The sequence below is a fragment of the Herpailurus yagouaroundi genome, unplaced genomic scaffold (genome assembly GCF_014898765.1).
Source record: "Herpailurus yagouaroundi ecotype Mexico unplaced genomic scaffold, PumYag 28, whole genome shotgun sequence".
Classification (NCBI taxonomy): Eukaryota; Metazoa; Chordata; class Mammalia; order Carnivora; family Felidae; genus Herpailurus; species Herpailurus yagouaroundi.
This window is the reverse complement of record NW_024412376.1, coordinates 84,488,421-84,515,190: the sequence shown is the minus strand read 5'-3', so window position 1 is coordinate 84,515,190 and position 26,770 is coordinate 84,488,421. Positions and strand designations below refer to the sequence as shown.

Sequence of the window (26,770 nt, the reverse complement as noted above, 5' to 3'; positions counted from 1 at the left end):
CCAAAAAGTCCTATAACCTAGTGGGTTGAGTGTTGGAATCTTGATTTCGCCTCAGGTCATGATCTCACAGTTGTGAGATCACCAAGCCCTGTGTCAGACTCTGTGCCGAGCTTGTAACCTGCTTGGGATTCTTTCTCTCTCCCTCTTTGCCCCTCCCCTAGCTCATGTGCTCTCAAATATTTTCTTTTAAATTGCCTGTCCTACTTACTGAGTAATCCTCTTCCCACGGACTTATGTCAAATTCATAATGTTTTAAGTTCTCGTATGTACGTACTGAAGTCTGTTTCTGGGTTAGTTTGTTCCGTTGATCTGTCTAAAGTACACCTAATTGAGTTTATACTATTTTTTTTTTTTTTTTACATTTATTTATTTTTGAGACAGAGACAGAGCATGAATGGGGGACGGGCAGAGAGAGAGGGAGACACAGAATCGGAAGCAGGCTCCAGGCTCTGAGCCATCAGCCCAGAGCCTGATGCGGGGCTCGAACTCACGGACCGCGAGACCGTGACCTGCACTGAAGTCGGACGCTCAACCGACTGAGCCAACCAGGTGCCCCTATACTACCTTTTAAAAACAGTTTAGCTTCACATTACCTTTTCAAACATTTCTTAGTGATTTTCACTTTTCTAGAATAATTATCTATCTTCTTCAAACAAATTTTAATAGTAGTAGCAGTCATCATGCAAAGGTTAGAAATAGCTCCATTTATTATTACAGTTTCCTTTCCTGGGATTTTTAGGTATATAATTATTATTACCTGAAATTAAAAGTTCTGGCTACCTCATTTATAATCGACCGTCTTCTTGTTTAAGCATCATTGCATTAGCAACAATCTCCTGGACACTATTAAACAATAGTCCAGATGATGGGAATTCTAGATTTTAATGGGTGCATCTAATGTTTTACTAGGTTTTCTTAACTATTTATAGCTTCCTGCAGGTAAAACTTACCCTCCTGCTTACTTCCACATAAACGCTGTTGCTCAAGTCCCATTTAAATTCCCCCCTTCTGGGTTTCTACAGCCTCCCGTATAGCTTCATGATAGCTCTTCCTGTACGTACCTGTTTGTATTTACTGAGCTTTTAAGTTCTTTAAAGGAAGGTACCACAAATTTAGTTTCATATTTGTACAGAAAGAGGAACGGAGGGAGGGAGGGAGGAAGAAATAGGAGGGAAGGAGGGGGACAGGAAGAAGGAGCAAGCAGCCAGTGTCTGGCTGACCATTCACTGCACAACCCGAGGGAGAGTATTCACACACTCCACATGCAAGGCACCCCTGGGGCACAGAAATATGAATCTTATTCCTTAGAATGCCGCAGCGTGGCAGCTCTGGGAAACGGTGCACAGTAACTGGTGCTCGATGCATGTGAACTGAACTCCGATTGTCAAAGAACCTACCTAGGAAGGAACTACTAACTCTGAATGATGAACTGCATTCCTGAATATAAATAGCTTATTCCAGAACCAAGATACTTCTTTTGTAGAGATTAAATTAGGCTCATGAATACAGTGTACTTTCCAATTGACATTGTATGGTGCGGAAAACAGTCTCCAAACCGATGTCTGTAAGAAACACTCACTACTTATTCATGTAGTTGAAAGAGTGCATTCGGTGAACTATATTCTTAAAGAAACCTATTTAGTGCTCAAACTATATACTTTAAAAAATACTATTTTATTTATACTCATGTATGAAAAAAAGTGGCTGCACTACCATGTTTACATACACACCAATACTGGAAACAATTCAATAATGAATCACTTTTAAATTTTATAAAGAACACACAAACATTAAAACACTGATTGGTTATAGAAAGCAGACTGGAGAAAAAAAAACATTAGCTATCATTTTCATTTTCATTAAAGAGCAGCACCCTCTGAGAAGAATCAAATCAGTTAGTAATATTCATCTATATTGCAAAATAATATATACATAGAAAAGTTAGTGATTGTACGGATTTTATTACTTTTACTAAGCCATTTTATCTTCCTCACACTCAATGCAAAGAAATAAAACAATATAAAGAAAAATATGTCCTCATTATTATTCACAATAAAAAGGGTCTGCTTCATTCTGCAGGCCTGGGCATATTATACAATAGGGAGCACTTAATGGCTCCAGTGGATCAAAGTACCATTTTGATTCTGACCCAATGAATAGAATCTCATGCATATCTGGTGACTGGACTAACTCCATGGGAGCTGTGATGTATTGAACCATTTCTGTGCTATCCCCAGATCTCACTAAATTAAGACCCTACACAAGAAAAGATAACAATCAATCTGTCCATAAATTGTATCTATAGGCTCTTTCTTTAGTGGAAGAAGGTGGGAAAGGGGCCCTTTCTTGAGTATATGGATATAAGTATTGTTGTGTCTAAAGATTGCTGGATTGATACTGTGTCTGTTATAATGAAAATCAGGTGTACATCAAAACCACTGGCAGATTAAGAAACTTCCACAACTTGTCTCAATTCTTCGAATAATGGAGCAAGTTCCTTTTCTAGGCTGACAATGAGTCCTAAAACAGAGATTAAAAAAATTAGAACATCAGAAAAATATTCCTGAAAGTCTTTGACTTAAATTTCCTGTCAAAATTTAGTTACTAAAAAGCAAACAAGATCTAGTTTAATCCCCATAACTAAAGCAAAATATTGTAATTCTAAATGATCAAAACCCCATATTAAGAAGTTTATTTTCATCATTAAAGTAAATAAACAAAAAATATTTTTATGTATAAGAAGATATAAAATGAACTATATGTACTGTAACTCCGTTACAGTTTTGAAAGGAAAACTTTAATTTATACTTTACTATTTCAAAACCTGTACAGATTCAGGAATGATACAAGATTTTTACTTAAAAAGCTACACTTTTTTCCTGAACAAATTTTAATGGACTTTATCAAAATATAGGTAGACAGACTGCTTCAACCTTAAGCAAAAAAATAATTAGAAATTTATTTTATAAATTCAGCAAAGCTAAAGCATAAGTGGGTAAGTCAAGTGAAAGAATGAATTTTAAAGATGAATGGTATAAGGAGAAAACATACACTTCCATGTTTAAAATTTAGTGATGAATCTGGGAGACAAAGTAGTCTAGAAATTAGCATATCTAGCTTCTCCTTAGTTTACCAGAGTGAAAAGCTATGTATCTTACACTGCTTGTTTTATGCTCAAAAATCTTCCTCCCTTTTGCAGAATATTAAAAACATCTGAGATTCTAAGATTGAGCATCAGGCTCTTGGTTTTGGCTCAGGTCATGATCCCAAAGTTGTGGGACAGAGCCCTGCACTGGCAGAGCCTGCTTGAGATTCTCTCTCTCCTCCTCTCTCTGTGCCCCTACCCCACGCTCTCTTTCTCTCTAAAATAATATTGACAAGAAAAAAAATAAAAATAAAAGCATCTGTGGGGCGCCTGGGTGGCTCAGTTGGTTGAGCACCCAACTTCAGCTCGGGTCATGATCTTGCAGTTCGTGCATTCGAGTCCCACGTCAGGCTCTGTATTGACAGAACCTGGAGCCTGTTTCACATTGTCTCCCTCTCTCTCTGCTCATCCCCTGCTCATGTACTCTCTCTCTCAAAAATAAGCAAACATTAAAAAATAAAAAAAAATAAAATAAAAGCATCTGGGATTCTCAAAAAATGTTCTAGGGACTAAAATATATTTCTGTACATTATCAAAATTTATAACTGATGACTTAGTACATGATGGTGATTTATCACAACTGAGGTTTAATATATTTAAAATATCGACACCACTACCATCCTATATAATTTACAAAGTGTTTTCACATATAGCATTTTACGCCTTCAAAACATTTAGAAACGGAAGAGACATTGTAGATCATCCAATCTTAACCCCTCACTTTAAGATGAGGAATGTAAAGACAGGTTTCAGTGATACAGCTGGAAATAGAACTTGCTCAAACAACTTGGAAATATAACAAATATTTGTATTTGCTCAAATAAAAGTTCTAAAAAGCAGTCAAATCTAAAGGAGACAATACTAAAAAAAAATCCCACTTTACCCAAAAATGAGTTAATAAATTACAGAATACAATCATTATTTTATACATAAATGCCCAGTGAAGGCTACTGGATATAATGGGATCTTACGATCTACTATAAAATGTACAGCTTCCTAGTATTTGTTCTCTAATTCTTCAACCTTCACAAAGAACACATATATGTTCATCCTAGTCACGCTCTTTAAATTCTCAATCATAATTAAATATGCTATGATTCCACTCATATGTGGAATTTAAGAAACAAAACAGACGAACATAGAGGAAAGGAAGGAAAAATAAAGTAAGATAAAAACAGAGAGGGAGGCAAACCATGAGAGACTCTTAAATAAAGAGAACAAACTGAGCGTGGCTGGAGGGGTAAAGGGGGAGGGGATGGGCTAAATGGGTGACGGGCATGAAGGAGGGCACTTGTGGGGATGAGTACTGGGTGCTATATATAAGTGACAAATCACTAAATTCTATGTCTGAAATCATTATTACACTATATGTTAACTAACTTGTATTTAAATAAAATTTAAAAAAATCTATGAATAATATTGGAATAGAAATAAAGAAAGCATATACTTACAAAAAAAAATTCTCAATCACATTAATCTTGCCCACTATTGTTCAAGATTTTACAAACTCCAATAGATTGGTCTACATGGAATTGAACTCATCTCTGACCATTTTATTATGTATTTTGTTTGGTTATCTTCACCATTCATTCTCTTTTTGTTTTAGGCTGTTTTAATGTGAACAAGATGTTGCATTCAAGAGGTGAAGATAACGTTTAATTTTCCTTTTTATCTTATAGAATTACTTACCCATACAATTTCTCATCTGAACTAGAAAATAACCCCATAAGACAGTTAAAGCAGATATCAGCTCCATTACACAGCTAGAGTAAACAGAATCCAGAAAGGTTACTTTTCTGGAGATCAAGGAACAGACAGTGGAGCTGGGCCACAAATTCATGTTTTCTGATTCTAAATCTACTATTCTTATCATGTTAGACTGCTCAGATAAGGTGTTTTAAGAAATTAAAAGCTAAGCTGGGTGGCTTAGTCGGCTGAGCGTCCAACTTCGGCTCAGGTCATGATCTTGTGGTCCGTGAGTTCGAGCCGTGCATTGGGCTCTGTGCTGACAGTTCAGAGCCTGGAACCTGCTTCAGATTCTGTGCCTCCTTGTCTGCCCCTCCCCCACTCATGCTCTGTCTCTCTCTGTCAAAAATAAACATTAAAAAAGATTTAAAAAAAAAAGAAATTAAAAGGTATTATTAATTTAATTTAATACACACCTGTATTGGCATTGCTGCTGGCTATGAAACTCACCACCAAAGGTAAACGATTGAATTGAACCACCTAAAAAGAAAGTAAGCTCTAAATTAAGATGTTATTCAAGGGGCACCTGGGGCTCAGTCAGTTAAGCACCGGACTCATGGTTCGTGAGTTCAAGCCCTGTGTCAGGCTCTCTGCTGTCAGCACAGAACCTGGAGCCTGCTTTGGATTCTGTGTCTCCCTCTCTCCCTCTGCCCCCCTCCCACTTGTGCTCTCTCGCTCTCAAAAATAATTAAATAAACTTAAAAAAAAATAAAGGATGCTACTCAAACAAGACATTTTAATCTTTCAAAAATTTTTATTTATATTTAACATTTATCCATTTTTAAGAGACAAAGAGAGACAGAGTGTGAGCAGGGGAGGGACAGAGACAGAGAGGGAGACACAGAATCCGAAGCAGGCTCCAGGCTCTGAGCCGTCAGCACAGAGCCCAATGCGGGGCTCAAACTCACGGACCACGAGACCATGACCTGAGCTGAAGTCAATTGCTTAACTGACTGAGCCACCCAGCCACCTGGGAGTCCCTGATCTTTGTGATGGATTCAACTGAGGTATTTATTTAATGACAGTATAAATAAATACACACTTCATGACAGTATATATGCATATTTTATATGATTATTTTGTTTAACCTCATTTTTTAAATTACCTGACCAATTACTATTTTTTTAATTTAATTTTTTAAATGTTTTTTTATTTATTTTTGAGACAGAGAGAGACAGAGCATGAGCAGGGGAGGGGCAGAGAGACAGGGAGACACAGAATCCGAAACAGGCTCCAGGCTCTGAGCTGTCAGCACAGAGCCTGACGCGAGGCCTGAAGTCATGAACTGTGAGATCATGACCTGAGCCGAAGTCGGACGCTCAACCGACTGAGCCCCCCAGGTGCCCCTAATTTAAACTAATTTAAATTAAGTTTAAATTGACTATTGTTTAAAAAAAACTTAGTTTCTGGGCGCCTGGGGTACTCAGTTGGTTGGCTAAACATCTGACTTCAGCTCAGGCCCTGATCTCTTGGTTCGTGAGCTCAAGCCACACTTTAGGAGCCCCGCTTCTCTCTCTCTCTCCGTGCCCCTCGTGGGATTCTCTCTGCCCCTCACTCGAGCATGCGCGTGCGTGCGCTCTCTCTCTCTCTCTCTCTCTCTCTCAAGACAAAACAAAACACCAAAAAGACCCCCCTAAAATTAGCTTTAACCTAATCCTTATCGGTGAAATTAAAGGTCAAAAGGGTTGGTCGTCTTTTGCCTATTACACATTAAAATATGTTAACTTCTAAAATAAAAAATATCACTTGTGTAACATCAAGCAGCACATGAATCATACCCTGGGAAACTCTGCTCTAAAGGAGAAGCTACTAATTTACTCTAAAGAAGAAAACGCAGCCAGAGATCAAGAGGTATGTAGCAACTAAATTCTTTCCTAATAACCTCACATATTATATATACATATTCCAAATCAAATGAAGGAATTAGCAGCAGTTAACAAATAGCTTATCATGTGACCAAAAAAGGAAAATTTTTTATCTGTCACAATAACACAAAAAGTATGTCATTTGAAAAATCATATTTGTTAAGCTAAGGGCACCATCTACTGGAGGTAACAGTGGCCTGACTTCCTTTTTTAGGATAATGTACTTTATTAATAAAAGTTTTAATTACTTTTCCATATTAATTAATTCCTGATGTAAAATGTAAAGAAAACTACTACAATTCAACATAACCAATTTGAAGGCTAATGGCATCCATTTCAAAACTAAAATTTAGAGTAACATAAGCTATTTTATATAAAAGACATAATAATAGTTGAAAGCAGCAAGCCATTCAATAATTATGAACCTACCTGGTAGGTGTTATAGTAACAGATGATACTTTTATTTTTTGAAAGTCCAAGTTTGCTCCCTTGATCTGTTGCCAGGGCAAAAGTAGATAAGAAACCAGGTCTCAAAGCATGTTCTGGAGCATTATCATTGGCCACTGGAAATACAAATGATTTACATAAAAATTATGCAGTGGACAGGATACAGAGAAGTTCACTGCACTTTGTTTTTTTAAACATAAATCAGTAAAAATATCAAGCACAAGGGCTTTTATGCTTCACAATATTGAAAATCCTATCACTAATCGGGTCTTACAATTTAGGCGAGATAAATTTCTCAGTCAGAAATTGAGTGACCAATAGCTAAAGGCAGAAATGCTGATTCTCGCAAGTTTTTTTAAAGAATACTAAAAACGTCTATATTTTCTTAACTTCTACTCTAAAACACAGATTAATCAGTATGTTTACTAATAAACTGGATATTCTGGCTAACCAAGAGCCAAGCTAGAATAGTCAAAAAAGCTTCAAAAAAAATCTTTGCTTTCATAAAACCCATAGCAGTATCACTTATAGATATTGACAATTTTGCAGCTGGTCATCGGTTTCAGGTTTCTTTCATTCATTTAAAGGCCTGAATGAAGTCAGTTGTACCAGTAAGTTCAGAGCTTAAGGCTTTAACACAGAGATCCTAAGAAAGAACACGAGAGCTGGAAAATCCGAGATTATTTTGATTTCGTTTAAAGCTCTTGCTACAGAACTGAGTAAAGAAACAGGCAGGTGCCTTATTTGCCCATGACCCCTATGTTTTATGGTGGGTTAGAAAGCACACTGACCCACACATCAGAAGATAATGGGTTCTATTATTATCTTCTCACTGACTCATGTGCAACTTTGCCCTTGACCATCTTTGTTTACAAAACAAAAGAACTAAAATTAGGTGATTTTTAAAATTTCTTTCTAAAGTCTAAAATTATCTGACATATATAATAACCTCGGGTGGAAAATAAATTGCAAACAATATACAGAACATTATTTAATCTTTCTTTGGTAAGGCTATTATAGCATCCCTATGAACTATGACCATCCATCTGATAAGAAAGAAGTAGTAAAAATAGTCTTAATACATACTGACTCAGTGACATCATATATATTTTTTTAAAAAGCTGAAAAATAGGCAAAACATTTGCTGTTTTTTTTGTTGTTGTTGTTGTTAACAAGCTCTTCCTTAGGTGAACAAGTCTTGTTAAAGTCTGGTTAAATAACATAATTGTGAAGGTAAAAGTTTAAACAGTATTTTATTTCCAGTAAAAAGGCAGAAAATCCACAAAGAGTAAACAAAACAATCAATGTATGTTGATTCAAATGTATGAAGTTTATCCCCAAACCACTAGCAACACTGATTAAAAAGTGTTGGGGGTAGTGTGTACATATAATATATCCCGCTGCATATGTGCACGGTCTCAGCACTTACATTTACCAATGGTTTACATTATACTACAAATGTCTTCAAGAAACAACTGGGCTTGTGATAAACCCATGCTTAAACTCTGGATGGTAACACAATATATTCAACATGTAGTTAAGTCATAAGCTCCAACCCAGCCTTCAGCATTCCAAAGCAAACATTTCCGCCCCCCAACCAAGACCATCTCCTGAAAGTATTGCAATAGCTTTTCTATGCTTGCCTTCTGCACTACTGAGACATAAATACGTTTTTACTCAAAAGCAAATGTGACACTGGTGGGGTGCACAGTTTTACCTTTAATAACAGGCACTCCATCTCTATCTGACACAACGATAGCATGGAGCCCTTCAACACTAGAAACAACAAAAAAAAGAAGTTAAAATATTATGAAACATTTCATCTTCTCAAAACATGTACCTCAAAGTCATTATGGGGATTTTCATGTATATTTCTGAAAAACTATGTAAACTCCGTTATTGATCTCATAAGCACCTATACATCTGAATGAGTACTGAATAAATTGAATGACAATATTACTGACATGCTTATAATCTTAAAAATTTATGTAATTTACTGATAAAGATCTAAAACAATGTAACTCTCCGTTAAAATTGCTAATTATCCTTTCACTGTTTATGAAAAGTATGACGGCGTTTATCAGGAGTAGTGGCTACAGTGACAAAAAGACAGATTTTTCTCTTTCTCTCCCTCAATATCAAGTGCCTAGTATTTGGGGCATTTGATATTTATGATACCATGATACAGAAATAGTCACTGCTTTCACAAAGCTTACAGTCTAGGAGGGAGACTGTCAATCAAATAATCTCATGCTAACAAATGTTAAACGACAATGGTATCAAGTGCCATTAAGATATCTGTGGGGTATGAGAGTCTATAAAAGGTGGGTTGATTAGGCAAGTGGGTCAGGGAAGGCTTCCCTGAGACAGGTGATTGAGCTGAGATGTTAAGGCACTAGTCGAGAGATGAGGGGCAGAAAGCTCATCATTCAGGCTGAAGGAACAGGATGGAAACAATGAAGATCACATAGAAATCTTTTCAGCTATGCCTACGTAAGAAACAGTGGAGAAATGGTCCAGACTATAACCATACAGTCCAGTCTAGGCTCTTCTACATTTACTGTTCGTGCTACTCGGGGACAGCTATGAAACCTCTGTGAGCCTCCATTAACAATATGAAAATGGGAATAACTGTACTTATTTGGCTCTCATAAAATTTAATAAAACCATGCATGTAAAGTAGAAGCTAGTACATAGTTAACATTCAAAAATATTATTATCAATTAACATCAGAGTGTCATTTGTGCACACTGACAATTTATTACTGTAGTTTAAGTAATAAATTAGAGAATTCCTAGAGCACAAAACTAAAGTGTTAAAAATTAAAATGGGAAAACATTCTCCAACTTTTAGCCCTATACCTATCTTATAATATCCGCAGACTGCTACTCAGAAATGTTCAGTGCTCCTACTATAATCCACATTATCCATTCCTTATTGTGTTAACCTTAATGTTTTAACTTAGAAATGAGAAATATTTGTATTAAGATACTGAAATTAAATTTTTTGATGTTTATTTTTGACAGAGAGTGAGAAAGAGAGAGCACAAGTGGGGGAGGGCAGACAGAGAGGGACACAGAATCTGAAGCAAGCTCCAGGCTCTGAGCTGTTCACGTGGAGCCTGACATAGGGCTTGAATTCACACACCATGAGATCATGACCCGAGCTGAAGTTGGATGCTTAACCAACTGAGCCACCCAGGCGCCCCTGAAATTAAATTTTAAAGATCCTACTGGCAAAAACTTTTAAGTCAGAGAAGTGTTACTAAAATTTGAGAAAATGTTATAAATACCACCATTTATGAACCTCATGTTAAAAACAGGAATGATGGAAAAACTGTGTATAAACATTCACTGGTATTATTTTTTTATTATCATTCAATCCTGAAATTACCTACGGACTAAAATGTGCTCTATGAAGTTAACGTATAAAACAAATTCTTCTTAGTTAAAAACTAAGTTACATAAAAATATACACCACAGATATTTGCACACACAGAAACTAGTCTGTACATTTTTCAATAGCAACATCAGTTGAAATAGGAAAAGGTCGGAAACCTAACTGTCGTCAAGAAGGACAAGTTAAATAAATTATGACACATATACAATGGAATACTCTGCAGCCATTCAGAACAAAGAAACAGCTCTTTAAATGTACCGGGAAGGACTGAACTCAAAGGTACGTCGTTAAATGAAAAAACAGTTTTAAACAGTGTATACAGGAAGCAACAAATTATGTTAATGACACGTGTATGTATATGTTTGCAATACACTGAATGTTTGTGTCACCCCCAAAATTCACATGTTGAAACTCTATTCCCAGTGTGATGGTATTTGGAGATGGGGCTTTTGGGAGGTAGTCAGGCCACAGAGCTGGAACTCTCATAAATGGGAAGAGTGCTCTTATTGAAGGCTAGAGAGCTAGCTTGGCCTTCTACCACGTGAAGATATGGGAAGTCTGCAATCTGCAACTCAGGAAAGGGCCTTCACCAGAATCCAACCATGCTGGCACCTTCATCTTGGACTTCCAGGCTCCAAAACCGTGAGAAATAAATTTTGGTTTATTTACAGGAAATCCAATCTATGTGGTATTTTGTTATAACAGCCTCAACTAAGACCTCTGTGTATGTGTAAATATGTATGTGCTTATATGTACGTTTGTTTGCAGGTGCATAAAGTATCTTTGAAGGTGATGGGTGGCTCTGAGAGGGTTAACTGTGTAGCTGGGGGGCAGGTGTAGGAAACTTCTCACTATGTCCTCCAGTTAACTTTCGAATCTTAAACTTTATGAATATATTGTCTACTCAAAAAATAAGCAAATTAAAAGCATGTAAAGAGAACTACAAAACAATGTTTAGAAGTATCTGTGTCATCATAGGTAGTTTCTTTTTTTTTCTTAAATATTTATTTATTTTTGACAGAGAGAGTGCAAGCGTGCATGAGTGGGGGAGAGCCAGAGGATCTACAGCAGAATTCTGCCCTGACAGCAGAGAGCCCTATGTGGAGCTGTGAGGTCATGACCTGAGCTAAAGTCCAAGGCTTAACTGACTGAGCCACCCAGACACCCCCACCACAGGTGGTTTCTTTTCTCCTATTTTCAAGGTAATTAACTTACATGCCAACTAATGCAACAAAAGAGGAAGCAGAAATAAAACGACTTTCTTTTTAATGGATTTTAAATTCACAGAGATAATGCCCAACAGAGTAGAAAAATTTCTCACACACTTAAAATACTCAAAGAAATCAGGTTACAAATATAAAAGGTGTTTCCAATTGTACACATAGTGAACAAAGAATAACATGAATAGACTTTAGCAATAGTTGAAAATAAGTATGATGCATTAATAGGCACACTACACTTCTAAAAAAATTTTTTTTAACGTTCATTTATTATTGAGAGACAGAGAGAGTCAGAGCACAAGCGGGGGAGGGGCGGAGAGAGGGGGAGACACAGAATCCGAAGCAGGATCCAGGCTCTGAGCTGTCAGCACACAGCCTGACACTGGGCTTGAAGTCACAAACCAGGAGATCATGACCTGAGTCAAAGTCGGACGCCTAACCGACTGAGCCACCCAGGTGGCCCAGGCACACTACACTTCTCGAAGGACTTAATTATGAAATATTCTGCAGACATCTAAACCTTAATCAAACATTTTTACTCCAAAAAAGGAAATGTTGCATTAGTAACCAAACATCATACTTTGTTTTATTCATATAATAATGAAACATTTGGTTATTTTAAAACACAAAAAAGTTGTGATTATCATAAAGCCTGAGCCTGCTTCGGGTCACAATTAGACTTTTAAAATATAAATTCAAGAGCTATATTTAGGAGGGAATTTTAAAATGAATAAAAACATATTCCATTAAGTGCCTTGGTAAACTGGCTCTGGTCATTATGGGGGACAAAACAAAACACACGGTCCCAATCCTTTTCCTTTCACTATAGAAAGATTTTCATTAGACTTTTACAAATGCCCTTTATACAAATACCTACTATGCTTCTGCTCCTATATTGTGTTGCCAGCGTGATACTTCCCCGCCTGCCCCCCAGGTCAACTTTAGCATGCTTTCAATATGCTGAACTTCCAACAAAGTAGATACAGATAAGAACAGAAGGCCATTATTTTGTACGGTTTCAGTATGGACACATTTTAGTTACCACAGGTGAATTAACTAACACTATCCCCCTGGGTCAAATTTCAGGGAGTATGGTCTATTAACTGAATAACTGCATAAAGTACAAACCTCACTAACTCTTCACACAAATCACTATGTGAATAACTTTGTAAATAACAGATGCACATTATGTCAGTAACCAGTCACATCACTTCTTTCAGAGTGTGCTGGTGATTGATTGGTCACTGAACATCTGTTACTCAGTGTATGCAGAGGCAGTAGAGCATGGAGTTTTGTGATCTCCCTGTGTCTTCTAAAAATAAAGCATGTGACATTAAAAAGAAAGAAAGAAAAAAAAAAAAAAAGGGAGTGCCTGGGAGGCTCAATTGGTTAAGTGTCCAAATCTTGGTTTCGGCTCAGGTCGTGATCTCACGGTTCGTGGGTTTGAGCCCCACATGGGGCTCTGTGCTGTGCTCACAGCCTGGAGCCTGCTTCAGATTCTGTGTCTCCCTCTCCTTCTGCCCCTGCCCTGCTCTATGCTGTCAGTGTAGAGCCTGCTTGGGATTCTCTCCCTCTCTCTCTGCCCCTCCCCCGCTCTTTCTCTCCCTTAAAATAAACTAACTTAAAAAAAAAAAGAACTGAAATAGGGAACTGGCTAATAAAGATGAAATATAGCAAAGGGAGGAGAAGTGACAATGCTGGCGGTGAAATTCAAATAGAAAGTACACAGTTCTAGAAGTAACTGGCTGGAAGAATGCTGCCACTTTCATTCTTGTGCACAAGATGTACAGCCAGAGGAACTTTGTGAAAGTGCACTTACTGACATAAATTAGGAAAGTGGTTGTGATGAAACCGATGAAACTATCCCAGAGGAAGTGACACTGGCAAAAAAACTTTGCATAGCATCGATAGTACAAAGGACAAAACTGTTGGCAGCTGATCCAAACTTAGAAAGGAGTGTGCCAATTTGGCAAGGTACAGAAAAGATGCCTGTTCCTTATCTTAAGGTTATACCTTTCATATATTTTAATGTTTATGCAGAGAAGTAAGCGCTATTCAGTGGGGTGGAAGGGGGGGGCACTTGTGTGGCTAAGTCAGTTAAGCGTCTTGACTCTTGGCTTCAGTTCATGATTGTCAGTTCGAGCCCCGCATCAGGCTCTCTACTGACTGTGTGGACCTGCTTGGGATTCTCTCTCTCCCTCTCGCTCTCTGCCCCTCCCCCACTTGTACTGTCTCTCTTTCAAAATAAATTTAAAAAAAAAAACAAGACAAAACAAAACAAAAAAACAACACTGTCTCAGCTTGTATGGTCACTTTTATGGCCCTGCACTATCGTGCAAGGCTAGGACCGCCTGCTAATCATTATGTTGAGAACAGACGCAGCACCTGTCTTTCTAGTTTGCAAGTGCTGCAAGGAAGAGAGTAAAAATGAACTTAAGTACTGCATTAACATGAAATCAAAGGTAACAATTACTTAACACTTCAATAGTATTGTCTTCCTGAATACAGAAAAATATACATAAATCAAACCCACGAGATAATATCATTAATTTCTACTAGTCTGTAATCACAGTAAAGGCACAATAGACAAATCACAACAAACAATTCAGGCAAAACTCCAAACAAGAGATTTTTTCCTTTTGTTTATCTACTGACAGAAATAATAAACTGGCATCTAAAACTTTTTAAGTTCAAACATTTGGAGAATAAAAAAAGAAGTAACATAAGGATCTCACCACGTATTCTGCTACATTACACCTCAAAGGTTATTTAATTATTCTGGAATGTGAAAATGAGTGTCTTGAGTTATATTCCTCTCTCTTAGGTCCTTATGTATTATTTTACACCGAACTAAATGTGAATTTTAATTCAATTAAAGGGACAAAGTCGGGTGCCTGGGTGGCGCAGTCAGTTGAGCGTCCGACTTCAGCCAGGTCACGATCTCACGGTCCGTGAGTTCAAGCCCCGCGTCGGGCTCTGGGCTGATGGCTCGGAGCCTGGAGCCTGTTTCCGATTCTGTGTCTCCCTCTCTGCCCCTCCCCCGTTCATGCTCTGTCTCTCTCTGTCCCAAAAATAAATAAAAAACGTTGAAAAAAAAAATTAAAAAAAAATATAAAAAAATAGGGACAAAGTCCTTTGAATCACAGAAATACCTAAAAGGAAGTTTGCCGGTCTCAACAGAGAGCCTAATTGAGAGTGGTACATCAAACGGACTGGGTGCAGGCAAAGGAAAGCCTTGTGACTTTTCCAAGTATGAAGTGCTGCCTACGTCTAGCATTTTCGAGCTACGCCGACTCAGCAAGTAGCTCTTAAAAGTAATACTACAGGAAACCCAAGCTCTCAGGCTTTTTTGCTCCTTAAAATTGCTCTAACTACTTCAAAGCACAATCCATTAAACAGCCCTCTGGCATTCACTAGCTAGTTAACCTCTGAAAGTCACATTAACTTCTCTAGGCCTCGTGGTATTTATCTGCAAATTCAAAGGACAGTTCTTGTGCTACCTAGCATTATTTGAAATGGTAAATAATAGCATAATAGGACCATACTATTAGTCTAAAAGAAACAAAACGCTACATAATCAATCATATATTATGCAAAATTTATTTAATATCAAATGAGTAATTTTTTACCTTGGTAATTTTTTATACAGGAATCGCTTCAGGTCCTGAAAGAGAATATAAAATTATCTTATAATAATGTGCCTTGTACCGTTTCTCTAGATACCAAGCTATCCACATTTCAGGTACTTTAAGTCATCATTCATAATCCTTCTTGCTTGTGGGTTTTTTTTTTTTCTTTCTGATTTTGACACTAGTTCTATGACTTGGAACAAGTTATCTAACCTTTTTCTCTAAGCCCCAGTTTCATTATTTGTTGAGGAGGGGTAATAATCATGAACCTATGTTGTAAGGCTGTTAAAATTTATTGAGAAGATACATGTAAACTTATAAGCATATCTAGAAAAATACACATATAGTAAATACACATTAGCTGTTAAATTAGATCATACTTTCCATACAATTTTACATCCTGTTGCTATTGTCATGTTCACTTGGAAATATATTATGAACATCTTTCCATGTCCACAGATAAACTTTCTAACATCGCTTTAACAATCCTGGGTAAATTAAGCTGGTAAGAACAGATACTACACTTGATCTTAGCCAAAAGGTCAAGAAGCAGTAACAATCCTGGGTAAATTAACTTCTCTGGAACTCAGTTCCTTTTCATGAGTAAATATAAATAACAACATGTGTCAAGTGTTAAGCATGAAACATAACCAGGAGTAAAGAAATAAAAGATGGGGTGCCTGAGTGACTCAGTCGGTTGAGTGTCCGACTTCCGCTTAGGTCATGATCTCACGGTTCACAGTTCAAGCCCCGGGTCGGGCTCTGTGCTGACAGCTCAGAGCCTGGAGCCTGCTTGAAATTCTGTGTCTCCCTCTCTCTCTGTCCCTCCCCCGCTCATGCTCTATCTCTCAAAAATAAAATAAACATTTAAAAAAAAATAAAAAGAAATAAAAGACTGTTTTATTTCCTCTCATTATACCCTCTCACCTGGGGAATTTCACTGACAATCCAGGTATCAGTTATGAGGTCCTCATAAGTAAATCAGGTACCTGTTGTTTTGAAACTCTAATCCCTACTATTCTCTAAACCTGAATGTTCATTTCATGTTATCACCACCATCTTACCTCTGCTCTTATCTTAAACACACACACTAAAACTCCACTCGATGTTTCATGTCAAATCCAGATTTCCTCAATCTCATTTCCACTAACGGCACTACCAAACCCATTATTCAGGTTGAAACACAGAATAATATTTAACCTTAACCTCACCTTTGTCACTTCTAAATGATTTGTGAAGTCAAATGTTTTTAAAATGATCTCGGAGCGCCTGGGTGGCTCAGTTGGTTAAGCGTCTGACTCTTGCTTTCGGCTCAGGTCACGATCTTATGGTTCGTGGATTCAAGTCCCACTTCAGGCTCTGTGCTGACAGCGAGGAGCCTGCTTGGGATTCTCTCTCTCCCCTTCTCTCTGCCCCTCCCCTGCTCACTCTCTGTCTCTCAAATAAATAATAAACTTAAAAAAAAAATTTTTTTTTTTAATGATCTCTTCCTCTCCTTTTCAACTGACATTACACTCTAGGTTTATTTTATTATTTATGACTTGCCTCCCAACTGGTATGCTGGTCTCCCATTTCTATCCCACACAGTTCTACACAATGCCAATAACCATATTATTCTCCTCTACTTGGGTTAGAGGTGCTTCCCAGATGATTCCCTGTGCAGCCAAGGTTGAGAACCAACGTCTGAATGGCTCTCCACTGTTTAACAAATTCTGTACAAATTCCTTTAACATTTGAGCCTCTCTACAATACAGTCCACACCTAATTTTACAGTCCTGCTTCCTACCACTCCCTTGTACATATCCTCAGTCCCAAAGTGGACTACTCACAGCTCCTCCACAAACATCTTTCTCTTTCCTAGCTCTGAAACTTTGCTTACACTATTCACTCTAATGGTATTCTCTATCAATCTTACTTAAAAACAAAACAAAACAAAACAAAACAAAAAAAAACCTTGCTTCTCATCATTTAGAGCTAATCTCTACCAAATACTTCAAATAAATTTTCCTGATAAACACAAACGAGATGTAATCCCACTCTCCTTTGAAGTTTCACATAACAATGTATATACATTTATGATCACTTGCCTACTCTACTTCTTTAATTTTTAAAAAACTCTTAAGGAATTATACCTTAGTCATCTTTATTTCACCCACAGCCTTTTTCACTACAACCTTTGCAAGGCAACACTCAACAGATATACAGTGATTTGAGTATGCCTGAAGAATAAGGTCTCAAAAACACAATGGGAGACACCCAAAAATGGAGTGATAAAGGCATACAAAGTTCCTAAATACTGAAACACATAATCTTGCAACCTAAAAAGAAAAACCACATTCATAATAATGTTGAATGATCATTCAGTGTTATGTTTAAGAGCATAAACTCTGGAGTCAGACGGCCTGGGTTGGTATCTTGGCCCTACAACTTACCAGCTGTGTAACCTGGGGCAAGTTACTTTATCTTTCTATGTCTCAGCATCCTAATCTAGAACCCAAGGACAATAGTGCCTACTGCACAAAAGTTGTTGCAAGAATTAAATGAGTATATTATATTCAATGTTTAGAAGAATGTCCAGCATGTATGTAAGTAAAATAACAGGATGTAAATTACAGACATAAACATTAGTAGTATTAGTTCCCTGTTGTTTCTAATAACTAGTACAATCAAGTTTCCTAAACTTAGAACTTGGGTTCTATTGCTGTGCCAAAGGGGTATCAGAAATCATCTCAAATTGCTCCAATGAATCTAGAAACATCATGACCACTTACTGGGGGGCGGGGGAGGGGGCGGAGATTCAAGGCAGCAAAACATCATTTACAAATTCAAATGGTATTCAGAGCCTCTCAGGCCCGCAGGCCTGGGGAGTGGGAAGAATACAATTTCCTAAACTTCAGACACCTTAGTGTCTTCGACCCCCATGTGGACAGAAACTCAGGACACCCCCCCGCCCCCCCGCAAATCTATTTATAGTAGTTACTCGTTCCAGAGTCTACAGAAAATACTTGGGCGGGGTGGGCTGTAAAAGGAAACATTTCTACTTGGGAAGCTTTACCTCTCCCCACCCAGTAGGCCTCCACCAAACTCCCCACCCTCCCCTTCCTCTTGTGTGGGAACTCACATCCGCCATGATGAACCCCTTTCTCCCGCAGGATCAATCTCCACTCCTGGAAGAGAAACTCCTGGTGATTCTCCCCTCAAGACTGCTTCCCACCTCCGACCTGATAAGCGGAGTCAGCTCCCATCAAAGCCAGGCAAGAACCCCCGGCTCCAGGACCCGCACCAGGCAAGCTGAGCTAAGTCGGGAGTTCCCAAATACCCAGGCGGCAGCCGGGATGCCCTACCTCTCAGCCCACTCCACCCTCTACCCGCCAAGATCTAGGCCCAAAGGAAAGAGGGAGAGGGGTCCTCTCCTTCCCTGGCGTCACACCGCCCGCGCCAGCTGCGGGCCCTGGCTGAATAACGAGCAGAGCGGCTCGAGTTACCTGGTTTGCTGGGTTGCCGTGTTCTCTCAGCTGCAAATTCAGGGACAGCTTCAAAAACAGTCTCCTCCAAAAGCCGTCGTCACATGATTTGTGACCTCTGCCGTGCTCCAGGAAGCACTTCCTACGCCTCCGAGGCCCGATGACACTAGATTTCCGGGGAAGCGCAGTGGCTCCGGAGCGCGCCTGGGGCTTTGGCGTCCGACCCACTCGGCCCCTCCCCGCGCCTCCCCGCCCCGCCCTGCGGGCTGCTCCCTGCGCCTGCGCAGAGCTGGGGGCGTCAGGACCCAAAGTGGTGGAAAAAGCGTCGGTACTAGACCTTTCGGCACTAAAAGCCCCCCAGAAAAATGCGTGCAAGGGGACATTGTTGTGTGGAGAGGGTGCGTAAGTTTCGTTAGTTGTTCCAGGTCTGTTACCTTAAAAACCTTTTCTTGTAGGTGAAAAAATTTGAAGGGGGTGGTGTTTGCACACTGAACAGCAGGCCCGATGACTGTGATTAGAAGTCCCAGGTTAATAGGTTTCTGACCCCAGTGCCCTAATCTGCCTTGGCTTTTCCTGGGTGCCACCCACGTGCTCTTGCAAAAGGTCTTGTCTAGATTGAATACAGGAGCTGTGGGCTTTCTGGAGTCCTTCAGCAATGCAGACATTGGACAGCCTTCTGCGCCTTTTAAGGATGCCCGCATTATTTTGTTTCGTGTCTTGCTTGTTTGCACATTTAACAAAAACCTACGGTGGGTGGTAAGAAAATGAAGACTGTCAGAACTGGTGGACAACTCATCTTCAACTCCAGTCCCTAAAAGTGGAGTGCAAAAGGAATTAACTCTAGCCCAAGACGTGGTGAAGAGTCGGATGCTTATTTCCTAGTTATTCTTGAGGACGAAATGGCAGACTGCAGAGTTCCCAGATGTTACGGATGACCTCTCCTCATCATTACAGGTGAACTTGACAGTTCCACAGCAACTCACATGGTTGAAGATCACTTCCTTTTTCTTATTTAAACCCTTGGATCTCTTAGCTTCTGGGATTCTGCATCACTTATTTTAGATCCTCACCCACTCTAGTTTCCTCTCTAGATGATGACATGTAAAGCTGGTCTTTGTTTTTTTTCTTTCCAGGTTCCCGAGAATGTGAGTCCTAAGTCTGCACCTTTCGTCAAGAGTTCTAGGTTCACATTTTCAGCTGCTTGTGGGTTGTTGGATATTTCTACATGCATGTCTTATTGTCAGTTCTGACTCAGAAGCTCCAAAAACTTCTCCAATAAACCTTTTTTTCCTAATGTGTGTGTATTGTTTCCATTTTGTTCCTTATGTCAGCTTGTCTTTCCCAATAGTGATTTTTGCATCTACATTTTTTCCAGTTCTTCATTCAAACCCTTACTTTCTTTAGCAAGACTATATTAATAGCCACCTAATAATAGCCAGATAAACCTTCCAAAAACAATGTATATTACTGCTGCTCAAAAAACCTGTATTGATGTACCACTGCAGACAATGATAAAGTTGACAGTCTTTAATCTGACACAAACATACTCTCTTTTACTTCTGAATGCATTCTAATGTGAGTCCTATACTCCAGCAAAATTAATTACCCCGTCCTTCCATCACTGGTTATTATTTCTCCACACTGGTTTTGAGGGTCCCCCTTTTGAGGGGGGCTTGGGTAAGGGATGGTAAATTGTGAGACAGTGACTACAATGTATGAGTGAAACTAATGGAAGATAAGGATTATTTTAGTAGACTTGTTTGTACAGGTCCATTTTGGCATCAGTCTCACCTCTGGTGATAAGAATGTTCTCTTCCTGGTAGAAGAAGGTCCCCTTTCTCACAGGAAATTTTATGACCTGCTTTTTTGGTAAAAAGGGAGAAGTCAAAGAACCCCTGGTGCATCTGTTTTCTTAGGGATTTCAGCTCAAAATAATCAATATACCCAAAGTATATTTTGGGGTGAAATGTTCTGAACCCCTTCACTTTCTACTTTAGCTATTTAAATATTGTTTTCTGATAATATCGTCTCACAGATCACATTCTCTTGAATGCTATTATATGTTACCAAGAATAATTGATACTTGTGAATAATTATGTGTCATAGTTTTGGTTTGTTTCCCCAATTGAGACTATAATGTTTAAAAAGCTGGGTCATTAGTTTCTAACAATGCCTAAATGTCTTGCACTCTATAGGCACTCATTCAGTATTTGTTGAATAACAGTGATTGAAAGAAACTATTGGAGTGCCTGGGTGGCTCAATCAGTTAAGCATCTGACTTTCAATTTCAGCTCAGGTCTTTATCTCATGTTTCCTGAGATCCAGCCCCGTGTCGGACTCTGCACTGACAGCATGGTGCCCATTTAGGATTCTCTCTTACCCTCTCTCCACCCCACCTGCTCACACACGTGCTTTCCCTCTTTCTCAAAATAAATTAAACTTTTTTAAAAAAAAGAAGTATTAATCCTGATCCTGACTAAAACTTACCCATTCCTGACCCTCACCATTTGCCCCGAAGTTTATTTTTTTATGTTTATTTTTGAGAGAGAGTGCAAGCAGAGGAGGGGCAGAAAGAGAGACAGAATCTGAAGCAGGCTCCAGGCTCTGAGCTGTCAGCACGGAGCCTGACGCAGGGCTCGAACCCACGAATCTCAAGATCCTGACCTCAGTCGAAATCAAAGAGTCTGATGCATAACCAACTGAGCCACTCAGGTGCCCCTGCCCCCAAGTTTAGAGGCTAATAAAAATATGAACCCTCAGGGCACCTGAGTGACTCAGTCGGTTACAAGTCTGGCTCTTGATTTCAGCTAAGGTCTTTATCTGCCTCGTCAGTTCGAGCCTTGGGTCCAGCTCATGCTGACAATGCAGAGCCTGCTTGGAGTTCTTTCTCTCTCTGCCCCTCCTCCATTGACTCTCACTTCTCTCAAAATAAATAAATCAACATTAAAACAAATGAACTGTAGCAAGTTCTTTTGAATTCTGCAAGTACTACTTTTCATGTTGACATTTTCCATCCTAACGACCTCAATAAATGATAGCTGACCTGCGAAACACTGCTGTTTTTCTTTTTGGGTGACAAAAGTGGAGAACACAGCTTTCTAAGCTCTCCAAATACCACCACGTCCTCAAGTTGAAAGAACTAACAAGATTTCTAATTTCCAAGTGTGGTGATTTCCAAATTACGGCAAAGGGAGAGTTCCTTACATACTCAGATTGATGTGTTTGAATTTACTCACTGCTGCTGATACAGGATTAGGGGAAATATTTACTGGCCTAAAAGATTATCAGCACTATGTACTAGATCTCCAAAGTGGGGTGTACCAGATGATCCCTGAGGTTTAGGAAGAAACTAGTAGAAACTGTATATACGAACGCCCAAAATTTTTATGTTAACCGAATTTTCTAGTACACAGCATACTGGAGAGGGTACTAGCATATATTATTAAATAGCTAAACATGCACATGTTGTTGAAGTTCTAACTTTATTGGTTGTATCAAAAGCCTTTGTTTCTGCTTATTTTTAGCTTAAGTTTCTCTTAGCTTTTGTATATGGCAGAGATATCTTGATTTTTTTTTTTTTTACATTTTTTGTTATTTATTTTTGAGAAAGAGAGTGCGAGCAGGGGAGGGGCAGAGAGAGAGAGGGAGACTCTCAAGCAGGTCCCATGCTGTCAGCACAGAGCCCAATGTAGGGTTCAAACTCACAAAACTGAGATCATGACCTGAGCCTAAATCAAGAGTTAGATGCTTAACTGACTAAGCCCTCCAGGCACCCCTCAATTTTTTTAATCCTTCTTTCCTATGAAAAATTACCAATCATTTTGGTTTAGGTTGGTTCCAGTATTTATGTGAAAATTCTAGTTGGCATTCAAACTCATGAGGAGAGTCTTTCCAATTCTCCAACATACAAAAATGAAAATGTTATCACTTAGATTGGCCAAGTTGGAAAATGTCTTGCTAATATTGATTCTGGCTATGGTTTGGGATTTGGCCCATTGAGAACACAATTGCAAGATCATGTGTAATAACTTTCTCTTTTCCACTACCACTCATTGTCATCACACCCTGGATTTCAGCAGTCACTTAAGTAATCACTAATTCCACTCATCTCTGGCTTGCATACAATAGGCAATCACTGAACCCCTCACTTGTCAACATCTTAAACTCTCCTACCTTCTTTCCTGCCTGCCAGAACCCCAAATTTGGATGAGTTTAACAAATTGTATTCTCCAGGCCTATGCCTAGGCTGCTGGGTTAGACTGGAGAAAATACACATGACTTAATGGACTATAAATTCTGCCACCGACCCAGCATTTGTAAAAATCCTACTTTTTCACTAGTGAGCTGACAATTCCTTCACACTGTCTTCTTCCTAAGCCTCTGTTTATTTTTCTTTTCCCCTCCCCCACTTTATACAGAGAAACTGCCTATTCATCAATCCAATGCAAGCAAGCCATGACATCTTACTACCAACACTACAAACCTACCTGCCTTTGCACCCATCCTTTGTGCATTCCTTTCTGAAAGAATGCTGGTGGTCTCTTAGTTAAAGTAATTCTTCCATCTGGCCAGTGGACTAATATCTTCTGAACGAATCGGGCACTTACTACTAACTATCCCCTTTTCTCTATCTTTACTCTTTCACTTTCTACCTGCCCCTTTACAGAAGAATGAAAAACAACAGAATAAAACAGATCTCTCATGTCATAAATAAGATCACATATAATTAATAATTGAAAACACAGAAGCCTTCTTTAGAAACCACATCCTCAGGGCACCTGGGTGGCTCAGTAGGTTAAGCATCTGACTTCGGCTCAGGTCATGATCTCACAGCTTTTGAGTTCCAGCCCTGCGCCAGGCTCTGTGCTGACAGCTCAGAGCCTGGAGCCGGCTTCAGATTTTGTGTCTCCCTCTCTGCCCCTTCCCCACTCACACTCTGTCTCTCAAAAATGAATAAATGTTAAAAAAGAAAAGAAACCACATCCTCTTCCAGCTAACATCCTTCTCTGCTCCCTTTCACAGCCAAATTTTTGGAAGGTTTTTAATTGCTGCCTCTATTTATCCTAAATCCAATCAAACAAATAATTCTCTTGATTCTATCTCCTGAATCTCTCTCAAAATCATTCATTTATCTGTATTCCTACTCTGGTCCAAGTCATGATTATCTCTCCTTTGCCAATCCTACATTCGCTTTTGCCCTCCAGTCTTCCTGGCACAAAACTAAAATGATACTTTAAAAACTCAAATCTCATTATGTAACTCCCTCCTTAAAAATCTCAAAGGTTTCCTAATAAAGTCCAATTATCATCATCATAATCTATATATGGTCTTATGGAACCTGGCCCCTATCCTATTTTAATTCCCTACCTTACCCTGCCTTTCCTATGCCATAATCATACAAGTTTGTTCTCATGCAAGCTTGTTTTCACGCCGGTATAGAGTTTCTATGCTTTATCAACTTAGCACACTCCACTGGAACCGTATCTCTAGCATTCACCTCACTTCTACTACTTATCTCATCTTTTGGGCTTCAGCTCAAGCTCACTTTCTCGGAGAAACTTCCCCTAATCATCCCTCCCAGAGTAGGTTACATCTTCTAGACATATGCTCTCGTTGGACCTTAGACTTTTCTTTGTACTATTCATCGTAATTATAATTAGTTATTTACTTGACATTTATTTTCCTGGCTAGATATAAACTCCATAAGGATGTTTGTCTTGTTCAGTGATTAATTCCCAGCAATCAGCTCACTGCCTGGGATACAGCAGGCATTCAGACATTTGTTGAATGGTTGAACGAATGAAAGAAAGTGCATATTAAGAGTATCAAACATGAGAAAAACAAATCCTTTACAGTGAGAACAGACCTTCTTTTTATTCATATATTGAGATAAACTGCAGAGACTGAAAGACAAAAATTCATCACAAATCATTCAGCAGAACATTCATTAAAAATCAAGTGCATTTTCTTTAACAGAGTTCTCACACAGAAAATTTTATTTTATAAGTCTGATATAACAGTAAGTATTTTACAAATCAGACATTTCATTTTTAAATCTAATTGTATAATCTTGAATGCACTATAGACAAATAAAGTTAGCTCTCCTTTACCAGTATCACTTCATTTAACTTATACAAGGCTTCCATTAAAATTCCATCACACCTTGAAAACTACCTGCAGCTTTAAAAAACACATGATTTAAACTTTAAGTGGAAAAGTCTTATGTAGCTATCCAAAAAACAAAGCCAAAACCAAAACAGGTAAGAAGCATTTCTTAATATAAATAAATTATAAAATACCATTTATGAGTGAGTTTCTTTCTTCTCATTGGTATGGTCAGCCAACTCAAAAAACAATTCATTTTGAAATCGATGCTTAAAATACTACAGTGTCACTTGAAAACCTCTATTATTTTAGTGGCACTCTTAAATGGCATAGTAGAATCAGATTGGAATGGCCTGACTCCTGTGCCAAAGTGAGTAAGACTTGCTCAAATTCATGCCGGGTGTCATCACTGTGCAGTCAGTAGACAGCCCGGTGACCAGTAGTCCCAATTGTTAATAAAAACTTACTAAACTAGACACTTCAAGAAACACTTCTTACCCTGACATATTTCCACTGCTAGATACAGAAACATACAGTTATATTTGAAGTATGAGCCTTATAACAGGAATCTCTGTTTAAAATTTGAAACGGATCAATAGAAAGAATTCACACCAATGAAATTCTGTGGAATGATTTTCAAAGTTAGAAATAAGAATATCCATGGCTACTGGAAGCCCTGCTCTGTGCAAACATAGTGTGGTATATATTAAACAATCACACATTTGAGGTATTAGCTGGAAAAATATATATATATATATATATACACCTATACATGGACACGTCCACAGAATATTCACAAGTCCATTGGCCCCAAAACCAGCAGATAATAAAATTAAATGAGAACGAATCACATACCAACAGGAAAAAGTTACACACAGGGAACTTACAAAACACGCGGTTATATAATCCTTAATATAAGGAGTATGTTTTGAGTTAATGTTTTGAGGGAAAATGTTTCCGTTTACATGAAAGTGTCTATTTAATAGTAATGGAAGCCAAAAAGGAAGCCTGAATTCTAGGACTGTGTTGCCTGTCAGATTATTAAAGGGATGTGTAAGAATTCCTTGAAGATCCTCATTCTACTCACTTTTTCTTTGTACTTAAAAATTAAAATCAAAAAATGTTTTATAAGTTATTGTTATACTATTCTTTCCTTTTTCATTGGTTTATAGAGGATGTTATGGATTTTAACTAGGCAACTGTCCAACGTGGCCAACAGACATGGTTTTCGGCGACTTAGTAAAGATTAAAATTCAGATTTATTGTTCATTTTCAGGACTTTTTCTGTTCAGACAAAAAAAAAAAAAAAAGATTATGATGCCCTTTCAGTTTGCTACACTCAGTATGAAGACAGATAGTAACATGGGTAGTCCTGAACCTTCATTTGGGGAAACTAAATAAATGCACAAATTCTCCTTTTGAACTATATGGTCCTCTGCCGTAACACTTACTTAACTGGAAAGATGGCTCATTTGGTTCTCAAGTCAACATCAAAAAATGTTTCATTGTCTTAACACAAGTGGGAGATTTAATTTTTAACGAAATATGTGGGAATACGTTATTAAGAATATGTCACAGTTATTAAAAAACAGATGCATTTAAAACTATTACAACAGAGCAACAAAGAGAAATGAAGAGGGTGATCATTTCTCTCACTATACACTATTTTACATACTAGTGTAGCTGAAGATTTAACAGGAAGAAAACTTAAGCATAAAAGTGCAATTACAGTGAAGGGCTGAAACTCCAC

At 38.4% G+C, this 26,770-nt stretch overlaps 1 protein-coding gene and 1 pseudogene across 1 annotated transcript; both read right to left on the bottom strand.

The window, feature by feature from the left end:
- Positions 1-1,655: 1,655 nt before the first annotated feature.
- Positions 1,656-19,053, bottom strand: LAMTOR3 (late endosomal/lysosomal adaptor, MAPK and MTOR activator 3). The gene is made up of 7 exons (XM_040477582.1): positions 18,937-19,053; positions 18,573-18,618; positions 15,452-15,486; positions 8,921-8,979; positions 7,186-7,319; positions 5,308-5,371; positions 1,656-2,520 (listed from the first exon to the last, which is right to left on the bottom strand). The coding sequence occupies exons 2-7, from the start codon at positions 18,579-18,581 to the stop codon at positions 2,447-2,449; spliced, it is 375 nt and encodes a 124-aa protein (XP_040333516.1). The 5' UTR covers positions 18,582-18,618; positions 18,937-19,053; the 3' UTR covers positions 1,656-2,446.
- LOC121040566 (uncharacterized) lies at positions 15,829-16,005 on the bottom strand (annotated as a pseudogene).
- Positions 19,054-26,770: the final 7,717 nt, after the last annotated feature.

Coding starts and splice junctions, on each gene's coding strand:
- LAMTOR3 (XM_040477582.1), bottom strand. Junction 8,980..15,451: donor CTGTATAAAAAATTACCAAG/GTAAAAAATTAC, acceptor TGTTGTTTCTAG/TGTTGAAGGGCTCCATGCTA. Junction 2,521..5,307: donor CAGCAGCAATGCCAATACAG/GTGTGTATTAAA, acceptor TCTCTGTTTTAG/GACTCATTGTCAGCCTAGAA.